This window comes from Monodon monoceros, unplaced genomic scaffold, assembly GCF_005190385.1.
Source record: "Monodon monoceros isolate NGI ecotype Baffin Bay Population unplaced genomic scaffold, NGI_Narwhal_1 Super_Scaffold_13, whole genome shotgun sequence".
In the NCBI taxonomy this organism is placed as follows: domain Eukaryota; kingdom Metazoa; phylum Chordata; class Mammalia; order Artiodactyla; family Monodontidae; genus Monodon; species Monodon monoceros.
The window spans coordinates 78,269,008-78,285,412 of NW_021703769.1; the positions used below are offsets into that span (position 1 = coordinate 78,269,008).

At 57.6% G+C, this 16,405-nt stretch overlaps 1 protein-coding gene across 1 annotated transcript; it reads left to right on the plus strand.

Moving 5' to 3' along the window:
- Positions 1 to 279: 279 nt before the first annotated feature.
- Positions 280 to 4,698, plus strand: LOC114894217 (uroplakin-3b-like protein 1). The gene is made up of 6 exons (XM_029220719.1): positions 280 to 431; positions 1,951 to 2,103; positions 2,384 to 2,492; positions 3,063 to 3,139; positions 3,423 to 3,543; positions 4,387 to 4,698. Exons 1-6 carry the CDS (start codon positions 350 to 352, stop codon positions 4,493 to 4,495), a joined length of 651 nt encoding a protein of 216 aa, XP_029076552.1. The 5' UTR covers positions 280 to 349; the 3' UTR covers positions 4,496 to 4,698.
- Positions 4,699 to 16,405: the final 11,707 nt, after the last annotated feature.

A 16,405-nucleotide genomic window follows, 5' to 3' on the forward strand; every position in this document is an offset into this window, starting at 1 on the left:
GGACAAGGAGATTCCACAAGGCGCGGCAGGGCTGTCCCTGGGGCTGCCTGGACCCCAGGACTAGCTCTTCTTTCCGGGGCCCCTCCCCAGCCAGGCCCTCCTGGAGCGGGGGTGGGGTGCAGTTTTCCTCTTCAGACCCCTCCCTTGCAATGCCAAATCCTTGGGGCCAGCACATTCAGCCCCTAAGCGGTCCAACCAGTTGTCTGGGAGAAAGGGGGCACGTGGGAGGGGCAGCAGGAGGTGCCAGAAGCAGCCTCCCCCAGCCCAACACGCACAGCGGAGCCTCTGGGGCTCCGGATGCTGCAGACAGACCCTCAGACAGACAGACAGTTGGACGCTTGGCCTGGCCATGAGGCTCAGCGGGGGACAGTCTTCTCTTCTGACGGCACTGTTGCCGCTGCTGACCTGCCTCCATCTGGGGATGAGTCTGGGTGAGTGAGGGTCGGGCAGGGCAGGGGTGCCTACTGTGCTTCAGGCTTAAGGAAGACAGACCCCACCTCCCCCGCCACCTCCTGAGCCCCGAGTCTGGGGACTGGGTGCCAGGTGGGTCAGGGGAGACAGCCCACCAGAAGAGGTCACAAGACAGACACCAGTCCCCCTACCCCCCGCCCCAAGATTGGGAGCAAGGAATGCTTCCTCCCTCTCTTTGGGCTTCTCATCTCTGTGCCTCCTGAGCCTGATTCTCACCAAATGGCTCCCTCCATCCCCTCCTTCCCCTCCTTCCCCTCCTTCCCCTCCTTCCCCTCCTTCACCTCCTCCCCGGCCCGAGGAGAGGTTTAAAGAAGTCTTCAAGGATAACACTTACCCCAAAAGAAGCTCTCCAAGGGGGTCTACAGTCATTTTTCACTGTTGGGCTCTCAAACTGGAGGGACTTAGAGATGCAGCCCCCATGCCCCCATCTCTGCTGTTTCATGTCTTTCCTCTCTTTTAAGCAAACATTAAGTACCTGCTGTATGCCGTGTGCCCTGGGCCTCAGCGTTAGAGCCAAGAGCTCTGAGAGAGGAGGGTTCTAGCCCTGAACCCTTGGGGTTGAGCTGAATTAAATGGAAATGAATTGCATTGAACTGAACTGAAAGAGGGAGAGGGTTCTGGAGACTTCCATAAAGCCCACCTCATCTTTCTTCTGCTCTCCAGTATCTGGGGCTGAGGGACACCTCAGGGGGCCTGGAGAGGAATTAGGGGTTCTGAGCTCTCCAAGCAGAGCAGCAAGGCTAGACAGAGCTGTGAGGGGCTGAGAGGGGGACAAGTTCTCTAAGGGGAGGGAGCCTTGGGGCGGGGTGGGAGGTGCAGAGCACTGGGTGGGCAGGAGAGGCCACCCTAGGATCTGAGCCAGGACACTTCCTCGAGGCCCACCTTTGGGCCTAGGGTCTTCCTGTGTCACCCCCGCCCCACCCCCAAGCCATTCATTCCTCTCATCAAGCAAACCAACCTAGACTGTGTGGATGGAGCTGGGGGGTACTTGAGAGGTGGGTAAACTGAGGCCTGCAGAGCGTCAGAGCTCAAGGTCACTGGGCTCTGTCAAGAGCCCGGCCTAAGGTTTGGGCTTGGGCTCAGGCTGCCCCAAATCTGAGTGTGACCCCAGCAGGACCTAAGACGCCTCCCCCAGAAGAACTGTGCATGCAGCTGGGGAAGGGTCTCCTGTGCCTCCACCTGTCCTCCTTCCCTAGGCCCTGCCCATCACTGAGACCCCGGTGACGCAGGGGGGCAAGGCCTCCCCCCGACCTCCCATGGTGCCCACCCCTAATAGGCTCCCAAGGCAGGGACCAGGGGCCGGACACAGAAGTGCCAAGGAGCATTCCTGGTTAACGCCTGACCAGAGCTCCCAGGAAAAGCCCTAACTCCTCCCACTGACGGGGGCTTCCAGGGCCATGAGCCCGTCCCCCCCCAGATGAGGCGCTGGGGACTTGGTCATGCTGTTGAGCCTCTTCTCTCTGCCCGCACCGGCCCCAGAGCGCATCAGCTATGCGCCCCAGCTCTCAAGCGCCACCCTGGCAGGGAGACTTACCCAGCCCACCTTCACACTGGAGCAGCCGCGGGGCCAGTTCAGTCACCTTAACATCGCCGACTTTGACGCCATCTGGCTGGTGTTGGCCCACAGCCATGGTGGGTGCTGCTGGGGCAGGCCTCGCTTTCCCCTCTGTGAAATGGGCAGGCGGGCCTGAAGGGAGCAGGGGTAGGTGCTGCCAGGGATGTGGCCTGAGGCTGTCTGGCCTGGCGGGATGGGGTAGCGCCCATGCATCCCCCACCTTCTGACCCTCGGTGCCACCCTCAGCCACCCAGAGCTTCACTGCCCCACAGAGGGTGGAGGACACCCCGGTCCCTGCCAACTTGCCCCAGAGGGGCTACTACGTCACGCTGAGGACCAGCTGAGCACTCTACCCAGGCGGCCAGCCCGGCAACGAGCTCCGGGTCCTCCATGTCGCCAACGATACCAGCTGCTCCCCGATGACAAGAGGCTGCCACCACCCCCTGCCGGGCCCGGGCCCCTACCGGTGAGCGGCCAGCCCCGCGCTGGGGTGGGAGGGCTCCTGCCTGTGTCCAGACCTGATCCTGGGTGGCTCCCAGCTGAGTGCCTGGGTTCCTGGCCCCAGTTCTGCCATTAGGAGTAGGGGGCTGGGGCCTGGGAGTCCGCGGTGAATTCTTCCGCCTTCTTGAGCAGAGGGCCCCCAACTTGAGCCCCCGCCCCCATGGGCCATGTGGACCATGTGGGTGGAGTCTCCCCATCCAGGCAGAGTGGTGGGCCCTGGCCCCACCTCTCCTCATTCAGGGCTTGTTCACTGACGTTCTGTGCTGAGGTATCTAGTCCGCTCCACACACATTTCCCAAGAGAGGACCCTAAGGGTCGCAGAGAAGGCAAGGGATGCACCCAAGGCCACACAGCTGAGACATCCCAGTCACAGCTGGGATGGAGCCCCTTCCGGTGGACTCTAAGGCTGTGCTTTTAGCTCTAGGCTGTTCCCCCCAGGCCCTGGGAGTCAGGGGGAGAGACTGACAGGCACCAGGGTTGGAGGGTTTCAGGTCCTGGGGACCCCCCCACCCCCAATGCTGGGTCTCCTGTTCAGAGTGAAATTTCTGGTGGTGAGAGACAGGGGACCCATGGCTGAAACAGAGTGGTCCAGTGAGACCCACCTGCAGCAAGGTATGGGGCCAGGTGTGCAGCTCAAACTCTAGGGCTGGGGGCCCAGGGACCTGGGGGCTCCTGAGGACTCGGGGTGGAATGGGCCAGCCCCTTGTCAGTCAGAGCCACCGTTACCATCCTGCTGTCTGCAGGTGCCCCTCCCCAGGCCACCTGCAAGCCCCGCCCCCATTGGGCTGTGGTGAGAGGTGGTTGGTCTGGAGGCTGTTCCAGGCCCCCCTTCTCAGGTCAGATCTCTTTCCTCCCTTCTCACCCCACCTGCCTGTGGGCCCCCTCACACCCTCAGCCGAGGCACTCCAGGCTGCCCCAGGGCCCCACAGCGCGGGCACCGTGGTCATCGTTGCCATCCTGTCGGTCCTGCTGGCCGTCGTCCTCACCACCCTCCTCACCCTGCTCATCTACACCTGGTAAGTGGAGGGGGTCGGGACTGCCCTGGGAGGGGTGGAGTCCCTCTCCTGGGCCACCTCTATCCTTTCCCCACGCCCCGGCCCAAGCCCCCAGCCCAGGCCCCCAGCCCAGCTTGTTCTGCTAGAAGGGTTTTCCCTGAAGGCCGAACAGGGCTAACAATTATTGATCAAGGGATCCTCAAGGTTCTAGAACCTCTAGGTGGGGGTGGTGTGTGCATTAACCCCTCCCTCTCTTGTCCCTCTGCCTGACACCTGCTGAGGGGTTGGGGGGGGGCACATTTTCTGAGTGCTCACCATCTGCCCCCTGGTGGCAAGAGCTGGAATTGCGAGTGGGAGCGCAGAGCAGATGTTCCAGGTGGAAGACATCCAGGTGGAGGTGAATTGCTTTTAATCTAAGCGCTGAGCTTTGACTTGAGCGCTCAAGGCTTCATCTGGGGTCTGGTGGGGAGTGGGTGTCCACAAGGCTTCCTGGAGGAAAGGGACGTCTGGTCCCCGACGAGGATTTGGAGAGGAGGGGGAGGGTCTGGGGGCAGAAGAGTGGCCAGGAAGGCCTGGGCCTTGATCCCAGCTGAGGAAATGGGCTGTATGCTGAAAGCCAGAGAGCGCCAGTGGCAGCTGTGATCAGGGGAAACAGGCAGATGGTGTTTTAGAGGCATCCTGGGTGTGGGGAGTGGGGGAGGGGAGCGTTGCGGTGGGGTGATGACAAAGGGCAGGGAGACAGAGCTGGATTTGTGAGGTTTAGAGGAATAGCGCTCCAACCTCTAGGCAATAGACATCGGATTTCCATGAGGCCCTGCATTCTTCATTCTCTCCATCTCTCCTCCCCTCCCCGCTCCCCCCCAGCTACGACACCTGTGGGAGCACGTCCATCTCTGGCCCAGGGGAGCTGGCGTGCATGAGAAGATATAACACCCACCACATGTTCAGCCCTTCAGCCGAGGGGGGCTCCTGAGAGGCTCCAGGGGGCCCCCATCTGCCCCTCTGCCTCGCCCCTGGTCCAGGCTGCAGAGCATGGGCTAGGGGCTCGCCCTGCTGCTTCAGAGCCCTGGGAGAGAGTGTTTCCAAATAAGGAAGGTGGAGAGGGTGTCCTTAGTCCAAAGCTTGGGCCTGTCCCTGTCAGAAATAAATGTCCCCATTATTGGGGACAGCCCCCTGAATGGCTGTGTCATTGTACACCTGGTCAGTCTCCCTGCATCCCTGTCCCCAGCTCCTCTTGGGAGGATACAGCAACCGGGGGTGAAGCCCAGGGTCCTAGGCCAGCTGAGCCATTGGGGCAGGGCAAGCCTCTCTTCTGGCCTCAATGGCCCTGTCTGTAAAGTGGGGATGATTCCAGTGGTCCCACTGGGCCTGATGAAGCCAAACCAAGGAGGTGATCATGCTCACCTGCCCTGCGTGTCTGGCACTTGCTGGCGCCACCCCCCGCCCCCCACCTCCTCTTCTTCTTTTTTTTTAATATTTATTTATTTATTTGGCTGCACCAGGTCTCAGTTGCGGCACACGGGATCTTCGTTGCCGCGTGCGGGCTTAGTTGCTGCATGGGGGATCTAGTTCCCTGACCCAGGGTCGAACCGGGGCTCCCTGCATTGGGAGCGCAGTCTTAACCACCGGACCACCAGGGAAGTCCCCCCGCCTCCCCTTTGTGGTGTCCCTCCATCTGGCCTCTCCTCCTGGCTGGAGGACTTAGAGCTTCTAGGCTCAACCCCGACCTCTGTGCTCACGCCGGGGTGGGGGTGTGGAAATGCGTGAGAAGCTGCAGCCCCTGAAGATGCCTGGGCTCAGACTCGAGCCCCAAACCTAATGCAGGGCACCAAGCACCTGTCATCATCCACTCCACTCCAGGCCAGGCCCCCCTGGGGCCAAGATGACCCAGCAAGGTTCTGTCCTCAAGTCACCCACCACTGTGTGGGAGAGGAGGGGAAACCAGCCAGCACAAGGGATGGAGGGAGTGCAGAGGTTTGAGGGCCGGAGGAGGCTTCCTGAGCAGGCGTGGCCTTGGAGGAGGGGCCGCACTGTGACAGGTGGACCTGGGAAGGGGACCCAGGCAGGATCAGCAGCGTGTACAAAGGCCTGGAAACCATGGTGACTGCTGGGTGGGCAGGTTGGGGACAGCTGGAGGGTGGGGTGAGGGACTGCGAGGAGGCCAGGGGATGCCCCTTGTTACGTGAAGGGCCTCACCCCCTGGGGCATGGGGCAGGGAAGGAGGGCTCTGGCTGCATGCCCAGGTGCCTGTGTCCGGGTGGTGCAAATGGCCCTAATGGGTTTATTAAGCCGGTGCACACACATCTGGCTCTTGCTGCGGAGGAAATGGTCACATGACCGGCCTGGGAGGGGCAGGGAGGGTAGGGGGGCACACAGAATTCCAGCCTCTGCCCAGCTAAGCCTTGATCTCTCCACAGCCTTTCCAGAGCAGCCATGAGCCCCAACCCTGGGGCTGGGTGACCTTGGACAGATCACTTACCCTCTCTGGGCCTGTTTTCCCCTTAATGTAAAAGCGAAGGTTGAACTGGGTAACTCTAAGGCCCTGCACTCCACCAGCACCCAGGATGGGTCAGACACTGGCAGGAAACAGGTGGCACGCTGTCTAATGGGGCAATTGAAAGCATTTACAAGGGTTTGGGCAGCATATTAAGGGGACCCAGGGCACCGATGGGGCCATAAGCACTCCCGTCCCTGGGGGGCTGGTGGTGTTTCCAGAGCCAGTGGGCAGGAGCCACGGGCAAGGGTCTGCCTGACAGGAGCGGGGGCTGTAGGTAGAGGGAGCCGGGGGACTAAATACCCCGGCCTTTCTCCTCCGGCCTTCTGATCGCGTGCTGACCACACCTAACCAGAAGCAAGAGGGCGGGGGGTCTGGACGGTGTGGTCCATGTGCCAGCTAGACCTGCGTCCAGAGCAGGACAGAGAGGGGCCAAGAATGGCCTTAGAGGGTACTGTGATCTGTTTTTTACTCACAGCACTTCTGACACCAAATGTGTGGGGTTTTCCTGTTTGTTTTTTATTTTTATTTTGGCCATGCCAAGTGGCTTTCAGGGCCTCAGTTCCCTGACCAGGGATTGAACCCGGGCCACAGCAGTGACAGCGCCGAATCCTAACCACTAGGCCACCAAGGAACTCCTCAAATGGGTGGGTTTTTCTCACACCAACCAACTCTCCAGCTCTCTGGACACCAACTGGGTGTCCTGCAATTGAATTCAATTCTGACACTAATTCCCTGGAGTTAGTGCAGACCCCACAGGTAAAGGGCTCAGTCCCGCAAGATCGTCCCCACCTAGATGCCAGGAATAAGTATGGGGCACCCACACGTCTATTCAACTTGGTTACAAATAGCTTATTCCCATGATCCCCTCCTCAGATTCCATAATTTACTAGAACGGCTCACAAAAGTCAGGAAAACAGTTCACTTACTATTACTAGATTATTATAAAGGATACAACTCAGGAACAGCCAGCTAGAAGAGATGTACAGGGTGAGGTATGGGGGGAGGGGTGCTGAGCTTCCATGCCCTCTCTGGGGGCACCACCTCCCAGCACCTCTGTGTGTTCATCCACCCGGAAGTTCTCCAAACCCCATTGTCTAGGGTCTTTATGGAGTTTCCATGACATACGCACAATTGATTATCATTGGCCATTGATGATTGAACCAACCCCAGTGCCCTCCCTGGAGGCTGCTTAGGGAGAGTGGGGGGATAGGGCTGAAAGTTCCAGCCCTTTAGTCACATGGTTGGTTCCACCCTAAAGCTATCTAGGGGGAATTCCCTCGTGGTCCAGTGGTAGGATGCCACGCTTTCACTGCCAAGGGCTGGGGTTCGATCCCTAGTCAGGGAACGAAGATCCTGCGTGGTGCAGCCAAAAAAATTAAAAAAGAAAAAAAGCTATCTAGGGGCCCACACAGAGTCACCTTATTAGCATAAACTCAGGCATGGTTGAAAGGGGCACCCCTTATGGATAACAGAAGATGCTCCTCTCACACCAGCACTCAGAAAATTGCAGGGGTTTTAAGAGCTCTGTGCCCAAAAACCAGACAAAGACCAAACGTGTGTTACTTATTATATCACAGCATCACAGAGGGGGCACAGGCCGCCTTTGTGCTGATCCTGTGGAATCAGATCTTTCCCCACCTTTGTGGGCTCCAGACTAGAGAAAGGGGCCACAGAGTCCTGTCCCAGACGGAGGGCTGCCTGAGGCCAGGGTTGGGCGTGCAGAGGGGGCTCTGCAGAAGCTGACCCCTGAGTCGTGGAGTACAGCGATCCTGGCCGCCTCTGACCGGATATCCCAGGGAGGGCCTTCAGGCAACCATGTTACCCCACAGCCAAACCTAGAGCTGCCCCCAGCCCCAAACCTCCTCCTGGTTCCCTGGTCCTCCAGCCCCCGAGTTGAGTTCTGAAGACGACCCCAATCAACCTCTGTCCCGGACCACAGGCCCCCACGGGGAACATGCACCACTTTCTGTGACAGGCACAGCCTGGCCACAAAGTTTAATCCAGCTCCCTGGGACATGCCCGGTGCTGAGCTCAGAGCCCAGCCCGGGGCTGGTGGGATGCCCCACCCCCAACCAACCCAGGCTCCCCGTGGAACCTCAGCTGTGCCTGGCCTTGCTTCCCCGGGCTCTTCTGGGGCCTGGGAGTCCAGGACTGGCTGGAAGGGAAGGCCCGAGCCAGGGTGGCTGGCCCCATAGAGCTGCTGATGGTGACCCCTATGGAGCAGAGAGGGAGCCTCGGCTCTGGAGCTGTGTCGTGGGACCTGCTCTCAGGGAGCGCTGTGCGGAGCAGTGCCCCGGAGCTGCCAGGGCCCTAGGAGGGTCCATATCCGGGCCCCAGCCCTGGCATCCTGTCTGACCCTCCTCAATTTTCTCATCCGTGAAAAGGATGGAAGAGATGAGCGGTAGGGTCCTCAGGTCACTCAGTCCCTCCGTGTTCATTCATTCACTCATTCATTCATTCCCACACTCAGGGGACAGTCACTGACTTCAGTGCTGGGCCTCAAGGACTGCATCAGTGAGAGGTAGACTTGCACAGAGATAACAAGGGGGCCATCATGGGACAGAGAGCGCTGACACTGCTGCCGGGAGCAGGGCCTGGTGGGGTGACACTGACCACAGGGTGCGGCACATCAACCCACTCAGCCCTCCAGCTGTCAGGCACACAAGCCTGAGGAAAACAGACTCAGGGACGATGGCCTTGAGCCATGAAGTGGCGCCACACGTCACCTGATGTCAACCTGATAAATGGACCAACAGATCAGGGCAGAGGACCTGCTGTATCCCGTTGCCTTTCTGCCCGTTTTTCTGGCGCTCTCTCTCTCTCTCTCTCTCTCTCTCTGTATCCTCTCCTCTTATGTTTCTCTGCCTCTGACTACAGTCTTTTGTCTCTGTTTTTAACTCTGACAAGCCATGGGAACTCTCTCACTCCCTGGGGGGAAGCCGTCTGAGCTGAGAGGTGGACACGGCCGTTTCGCAATAAACACAAGATAAAATCAGAAAACTGGCTCCTGTTCCAGGTTTGGGCTCAGTAGGGGAAAAGGGCAAAAGGGAAGCAGAAGGACGAGGGAGAAAGACTATGTGTGTCAGGGATGGGGACCGTTCACAACCCATCACCCCAACCGGCAGGTACAGAGGGGTCACCCCGGGCCCCTCCCCCAATGCCCTTTGCAGCCTCCAGGCTCCCCATCTCCATGCCCTGGTTCCTCTCCAGACACCCGGTTGTCCCCTGTGGCGGGAGCCCAGGTAGTCCCAGGGGACTGTTCTGCCCCCCCTTCCCCACAAGTGTGTGTTTACATGCCCTCTTTGGCATGGATCTGGGGCTCTCCTGGGAATGCTGGCTCACACAGTAAAGTCTGAAGATCTAGGCGGTGCTGGAAGCCAGGCAAGCAGGAGGGGCTGTGAGGCCTGGGAGAGGAAGGAATCAGCTCATCTGGAGTCTGGGGCGTGGGCTGCTTCTGGGTCCCACTCCATCAGCCTAAGCTCCCTGGGGGACATTTCCACCTGGGACACAAACATGCAAGGGTGTGACCTGAGAGAGGCGTCTCTCCAGGGTCCTAGCCACCCTGTTGGAGGCCCTTCCCAGGAGGACAGTCCAGGCAGAGGGGGTGGCCTCCTCCACCCTCCCAGGCCCCGTCGGTTAAGCCCAGGCCTAGGTGCAGGCTGCTCGCTTGTGGCCCTGGGGACTTTCAGGGTTGCTGGGAAGGTGGTGTGGCGGGAGCCGTGTCGCTTGCTAGGCGGGTTTGAGCTGCCCAGAGTCAGGCCCGAGGTTCCGCTGTCATCCTGATGGCTCAGGGTTCACAAACGCTCTTCCTTTTGCCCTCCTGGCTGCCCACGAGGCTGCCTCTCCATCCATCCCTCGTGGGATGAAGGGACTGAGACAGACAGATGGGGAACAGAGACTGGGATACTCAGACCAACCCCCCTTCCTCAATCCCTGCACCCCACCCAGTCACTCCAGCCCAAGAGAGCAAACGCCGTGCGCAGAGGGCACCATGACTTAGGAGGGGCTGGTCCTTGTCCAGCACCTACTGGGCACCAGGAACGGGCCTGGACAATTCACGTACATGAACCCCCAAATCCTTGGGGCAATCCCATGGTTAGCCTCATTTTACAGATGAAGAAATGGGGGTTGTGGTAGGTGCCACCAGGGTAGAAAACATAGGATGGGAATCCAGCAGGGGTGGACCAGGAGGGGTCTCAGAACTCCACTGGAGGGGAGCAGAGGGGGCTGCAGGCCCCTGGGGGGAAGGCAGGGGTGGTCAGCTCCCCAGCCCTGCCTCTGATCTGGGCAGCAGCCAGGGTGATCCCCTGTCCTCCTCTCTGCCCCACCCCCAGCTTCCTCAGTGGGAGGATGAGGCCGGGCATTTCCACTTCTTTCTGGAAGGTTCCGGAGGTTAATGAGGGCAAAGCACGTAACACCACTCAGGGGGATGAAGTTCTGGGAAGAGAGGAACCTGGATCTGGGCTGAGGGCCAAGGGCAGGGCGGGAGACAGCACCTCTGCTCACGGAGCCTGACCGCCCGCTGTCCCAGGGCCACAGCTTGGCCCTTCTGCCCAGCCACCAGGCCCCTGCGGAGTCTCTGAGAACGTCAGAGACATTGACTGGAGGCCTTCTCTGCCTCGACAGAGCAGGAGACCCCTTCTTTTCCCACCGTGGACCTGCTCCGGCCTGGGCTATTTGGGAGGTGGACTCCTGGGGCCTGGGGAGCGTGGCCAATATGGCTGTGGTTGTCCCCAGCTGGGCTGCTTTATGTCTAAGGTGCAGTTGGCGGGGTGAAGGGAAGAGCAGGTTCTCAATGCCACCTGGACCCCGGAGGGACGCCAAGCCCACAGCAAAGCCCCAAGGAGTTAAAAGCTGCAGGCAGACTGGACCTCGAGCCTATACCTCCAGGCTCAGTCCCCAAAGTGGGGACATTTATCTCAGGCTGTTCTCTCCCATCCCACCTTTCTGTGCATCCCCGGCTGCCCGGGCTGCGTGCTGGGCACCAGGGACAGGAACAGCTTGACCAGACCACAGCCCGCTGTCCTATGGGAACAAGGTGGCCAAAACAGAGGGACAGACCCCAAGTAGGCAGTCCCGAAGTGCCATGGGAAGCATTCCCAGCCTGCAGGAAGAAAGTTCTGTGCCCTCTTAGGGGAGAGGGCTCTCTCCTTGCTGCCCAAGCCAGTGGCCCCTTCTGCTGTGAAAGGGGCCCCTGGGCCCACAGGGATGGCAGGAGTGAGGTCAGGACAGCTGTCCAGCTCTCCCAAATAAGACCAAAGGATCTAGAGTTTCTGCTATTGGGCGGTGCAACACGGTGGGTCCACTGAGGAGAGGGTGGGGACAGGTGTGACATGCCCACAGAGGGACAGCAAGAACTTACCTGCTTAGGACTCAGTGTCCTAATGTCCCCCTGGGACCCAGCAGTTCTGCTCATGGTATTTCCTCTATAGAGAGAAACTTGCGCTCTCGTCCAGCAGAAGTCATATCCAAGAATGCTCATGGCAGCCATATTCATAACAGGCCCAAACTGGACACAGTACAGAGGTCCGTCCATGGGCGAAGGGCATTGTGGGAGCTCCATCCGCACTGTGGAATGCTGTTCAGCAATGATGAAGTGTGGAGAGTTGACCCAGGCAACCACGTGCGTGACTGTCCTGGACTTTATTACACTGAGAGAAGCCTGACGCGGAGGAATCTGCACTGTGTGATCCCATCCGTAGGGAGATCAGAACCAGGCAAGACTGACCAGGGTGATCAAGCTGGGGTAGAGGTGGTCCCCGGACTGGGGCACGAGAAAGTCTGCTGGAGGCTGCAAATGTTCTAGATCTCCATCTGGGGGATGGTTACCCGGGGGTATACCTGTGTAAAAATCCATCAAGCTGTTCACTTAAGATATGTGCGTTTGGGCTTCCCTGGTGGCGCAGTGGTTAAGAATCTGCCTGCCAATGCAGGGGACACGGGTTCGAGCTCTGGTGCAGGAAGATCCCACATGTCGCGGAGCAACTAAGCCTGTGCACCACAACTACTGAGCCTGCGCTCTAGAGCCCACGAGCCACAACTACTGAAGCCCGTGCGCCTAGAGCCCGTGCTCTGCAACAAGAGAAGCCACCGCAATGAGAAGCCCGTGCACCGCAACAAAGAGTAGCCCCCGCTTGCCACAACTGGAGAAAGCCCTCGCGCGCAGCAACGAAGACCCAACGCAGCCAAAAATAAATTTTTTTTAAAAAAAGTGTGTTTTACTGTAAGAAAAGGAGTCCATGTTTATTCAGCAAGTATCTGTCACTGTGTGCCACTGTGGCCACAGCAGGGAACAGACAGAGGCCTCTGCCCCTGGGGAGCTTGGGGGGTGGTGAGCTGTCTGCTGCCCTGGGAGGCCTGGTCCTTCTGTACTGAGCACACCGTCAGCCTGGCTGCCCCTCACTCAGGCACAGGCCAGAGAGACATGGGTGGAGACCAGCAGGGGAGGGAGGGGACAGTCACACAGAAGGTCCCAGGGATGCTAGGAGGGACAGTGGAGGTCCTGCTGAGGGCAAGTAGGGCAGGGAGACCCCGGTGAGCTGAGGGCTAAAGGGTGCCCAGAGGCCAGGGTCCCACGTGCCCAGGTAATAGAAAAGGGCCTTTGTATTCTATTACAAGTTAATCACTAAAGAGATGTTGCCTATACGCTTATATTATACATAATGGCGCATCTCTGGGAACCCTGCCTCCCAGGTAATGAGCGTTAAGCTAAAATACCTTTGATTAGCTCATGGGGAACATCCTGACCAGGCCCACCTGTGGATGACTGCAGGAAGGAAGAAATTAACACACCCCTTCCGGAGTCTGGCCGGAACCAGGACTTCACCTCCTTCCCTTTTAGTATAAGAGAAGCCTGGGGCTTCCCTGGTGGCGCAGTGGTCGAGAGTCCGCCTGCTGATGCAGGGGACACGGGTTCGTGCCCCGGTCCGGGAGGATCCCACATGCCGCGGAGCGGCTGGGCCCGTGAGCCATGGCCGCTGAGCCTGCGGGTCTGGAGCCTGTGCTCCGCAACGAGAGAGGCCACAACAGTGAGAGGCCCGCGTACTACAAAAAAAAAAAAAAGAAGCCTGATTTCTAACTTGGGGAAGATGGTTCTTTGGGACTCGAGTCTACCATCTTCTCAGTCTGCTGCTGGCTTTGGGAATAAAGTCACTATTCCTTGCCCCAGCAACTCATCTCTTGATTTAATGGCCTGCCCTGCAGTGAGCAGTATGAGCTCGGACTCGGTAACACCCACCGAGCACTGAAGCTGGGAAAGTGGAGAAGCTGACGTGGCGGTGTGGAAAGCCCTTTGAGCAGGGGTGAAGGGTGTGCTGGAGCCCTCCAGGAGCCGCCTCCGCCAGCCGTCCACCTCCCCACCTCACCGCGGCTCCAAGGCTCCTGGTGTCTGTCAGCCCAGCCAGCGCCTGTCCAGAGCTGGAGCAGGGAGGCGGTGGCGCCAGAAGCCACGACAAGTTTATGTTGTGGCTCCTGCTGTGCTGGCCCCATGCCAAGTCCCCTGTCCTGCCCATAGTCATGCTTCTCGCCTGGGAGCTGGCAGAGGCTCAGCCAGGGTTCTGGAGTTCAGGGTCTCCTCAGAATCACGCCGTGCCCCCCCAGCCCCGGGCCATCTCTGCTCAGGGGGTGCCCTGAGAGCTGTGCCTGGCCCCTTTGCCCGCACCTCCCAGCCCCAGCCCTGCTCCTTCAAGTCCAGCCTGATGCCACCTCTTCCAGGAAGTCCACTTGGAACATGTCTACCCTCCATGGAAAGGGAGTGCCCTTGGTTGCTCCGAGAGGCTGGGGCAGAGATCTGGGCCCAAGACTCTGGATTCCCAACCCTCATCTTTCAAAACCCAAGTCTCTTGGTATTCCACTTGCCTTGCCTCATTTTTCCGCTTTGGGAAGGGGCAGTTTTCAGCCACAGGGGCTGGGGCTGAGGGGCTTAAGTGACTGCAGCTCTGGGGAGGCCTCAGAGAAAGGGGACCTCTGAGGTCCTCCTGGCAGCCCTGCTCGGCCACTGTTGGGAGCCCCATGCCCACAGGGCACCTCAGGGACACCGGTCGGCAGCTGTGTGCCTGCCCTGCCCACCTAGGCTTTGGCCCAAGACCACTCTGGGCCACCTTGGGTTGCCCCGAGGGACCTGCAGTCTCTTCCCGGCCCCGCACAAGGGGTCCCTGGGGAGAACTGGCAGGGAGCAACATTCCACTTCGCTCTGCCCCCAGCTCAGTCAGGGTCTAGAACGTTCCCTCTGTCTTTGTATTTTCTCTTTCTGACTTCCTGTCTGTCTCTCTGCTTCTGTTTTTCTCCACTTGTTTCTCTTTTTCTCTGTCCTCCCAGGGAGATTGGGGGCCATGCTAGGAGTGGGTGACTTTGTCAAAATGCCTTTGCAGCAACTTGTCTACAAAGCAGACATAACCTTTGTCCCGGAGTTGTGGTGAGGACCAAGGACGATGAGGCACGGCCCGCACATAGTAGGGGCTTGGTCTGTGGCTTCCTCATCCATAAAAGGAGGATGATGGGAACGGCCCCTGGCTCCTGTGAGGACTAGTGAGAGGATGTTCCCGAAGTTCTCAGCACAGAAAAGTGCCTCTGCTGACATCAGCGAGCTCTACTCATAGCCATGCTATGAGGTGCCCCACTACCATTGCCCCACTTTACAGATTAGGCAAATGAGGCTCAGAAAGGCTGAGTTACTTGCCCACAGTCACACAGCAGGTCTTATTGACCTGCACCCAGCTCCCTACCCCCGCCCCGCTCCTCTCTGTGATCCACTTTCTCTGGCTTCCTCTCTAACTTACAGCAATGCCTGCGCTGCCCTATTCTCTTGGGTCCTGTCTCCTCCCAGAAGTCCTCTCCTGGGTCCCGGCCGAGACTTGGCATTGGGAGGGGGGAGGACAGAAGGACGGCATGCCTTTCCTCTGGGCAGGGACAGCTTCCCTGGGAGACCCTGTGGGCAAGGGGCCTCCAGTTCATTACAATCCTTGAAGTCTGGTGAAGGGGAAGGGCACTGGCTCCAAAATACAAAAAAAAAAAACCCCAAATTTAAAAATAGTAAATGTTTACTTAAATTTCTTCTAAATGTCAGTTTCATCCATTGTTAAATTTAGCATTTTAAGACATGTCACTGTACTTGAAAACAATTTGTAGGTCACATTACATTCTCTCACTTTGGAAGAATCCCCAAGATTCCTAAGAATGCACGATGTTTGTGGAGAAATCAAGGCCAGCAGCAAATCAAATGAGTTCCTGGAATCCAAAGAGCTTCCAAAGCTAAACTATAAAATTATTTTCAAATATTTTTACAGCCACAGAAATGCATGTAAAGTTGGGGCATATGTGCATTTTTTTGATTGTGGTGAAAAAGAAAACAAAAAAACATGTAACATAAAATGTATCACCTTAACCATTTCGAGGGGCACAGCTCAGTACTGCTAAGTACGTTCATATTGCTGTGCAACCAGTCTTCCGAAGTTTATCATCTTGCAAAACAGAAACTCTATACCCATTAAACGACAACACCCCATTCTCCCTCCCTGAGGCTCGAACCCTGGCAACCACCGTTCTACTTTCTCTTTCTGAGTCTGACTGCACTAGACATCACGTATCAGTAAAATTTATAGCATTTGTCTTTTGTGACTGGTTTATTTCACTTAGCATAATGTCCTCAAGGTTCATCCCTGTTGTAGCAGGTGTCCAGATTTCTTCCTTTTTAAAGGCTGAATCATATTCCACTGTATGTGTATAGACCACATTCTCTCTCTTTTTTTTTTTTTGCTGTACGCGGGCCTCTCACTGTTGTGGCCTCTCCCGTTGCGGAGCACAGGCTCCGGACGCGCAGGCTCAGCGGCTGTGGCTCACGGGCCCAGCCGCTCCACGGCATGTGGGATCTTCCCGGACCGGGGCACGAACCCGTGTCCCCTGCATCGGCAGGCGGACTCTCAACCACTGCGCCACCAGGGAAGCCCCACATTATCTTTATCCATTTATCCATCACTGGACACTTAGATGGCTCCTACCTCTTGGCTACTGTGAAAAAAAAGCTACAATGAACAAGGGTGTGAAAACCCCTGTTTTCATTTCTTTTGGAAATATACCCAGAAGTAGGATTGCTGGATTATATGACAATCCTATTTTTAATCTTTTGAGGAACATGGTATGGGTGGCTTTTTTAAAATTTATTTTCCAGTTTTACTGAGATATCATTGACACTCAACATTTATTGTAGGTTAATGATTTGATATAGGTATGGACTGGGAAATGACCACCACAATAGCTTACATCCGTCACCACATATAGTTGCAAGTTTTTTCTTGTGAGGAGAACTTTTAAGATCTACTCTCTTTGCAACTTTCAAACATACAATACAGCATAGTCACTGCACATGACCTCCCCAGGACTTATTTATCT

Coding starts and splice junctions, on each gene's coding strand:
- LOC114894217 (XM_029220719.1), top strand. CDS start 350: ATGAGGCTCAGCGGGGGACAGTCTTCTCTTCTGACGGCACTGTTGCCG. Junction 2,493..3,062: donor CCGGGCCCGGGCCCCTACCG/GTGAGCGGCCAG, acceptor TCTCCTGTTCAG/AGTGAAATTTCTGGTGGTGA. Junction 3,544..4,386: donor ACCCTGCTCATCTACACCTG/GTAAGTGGAGGG, acceptor GCTCCCCCCCAG/CTACGACACCTGTGGGAGCA.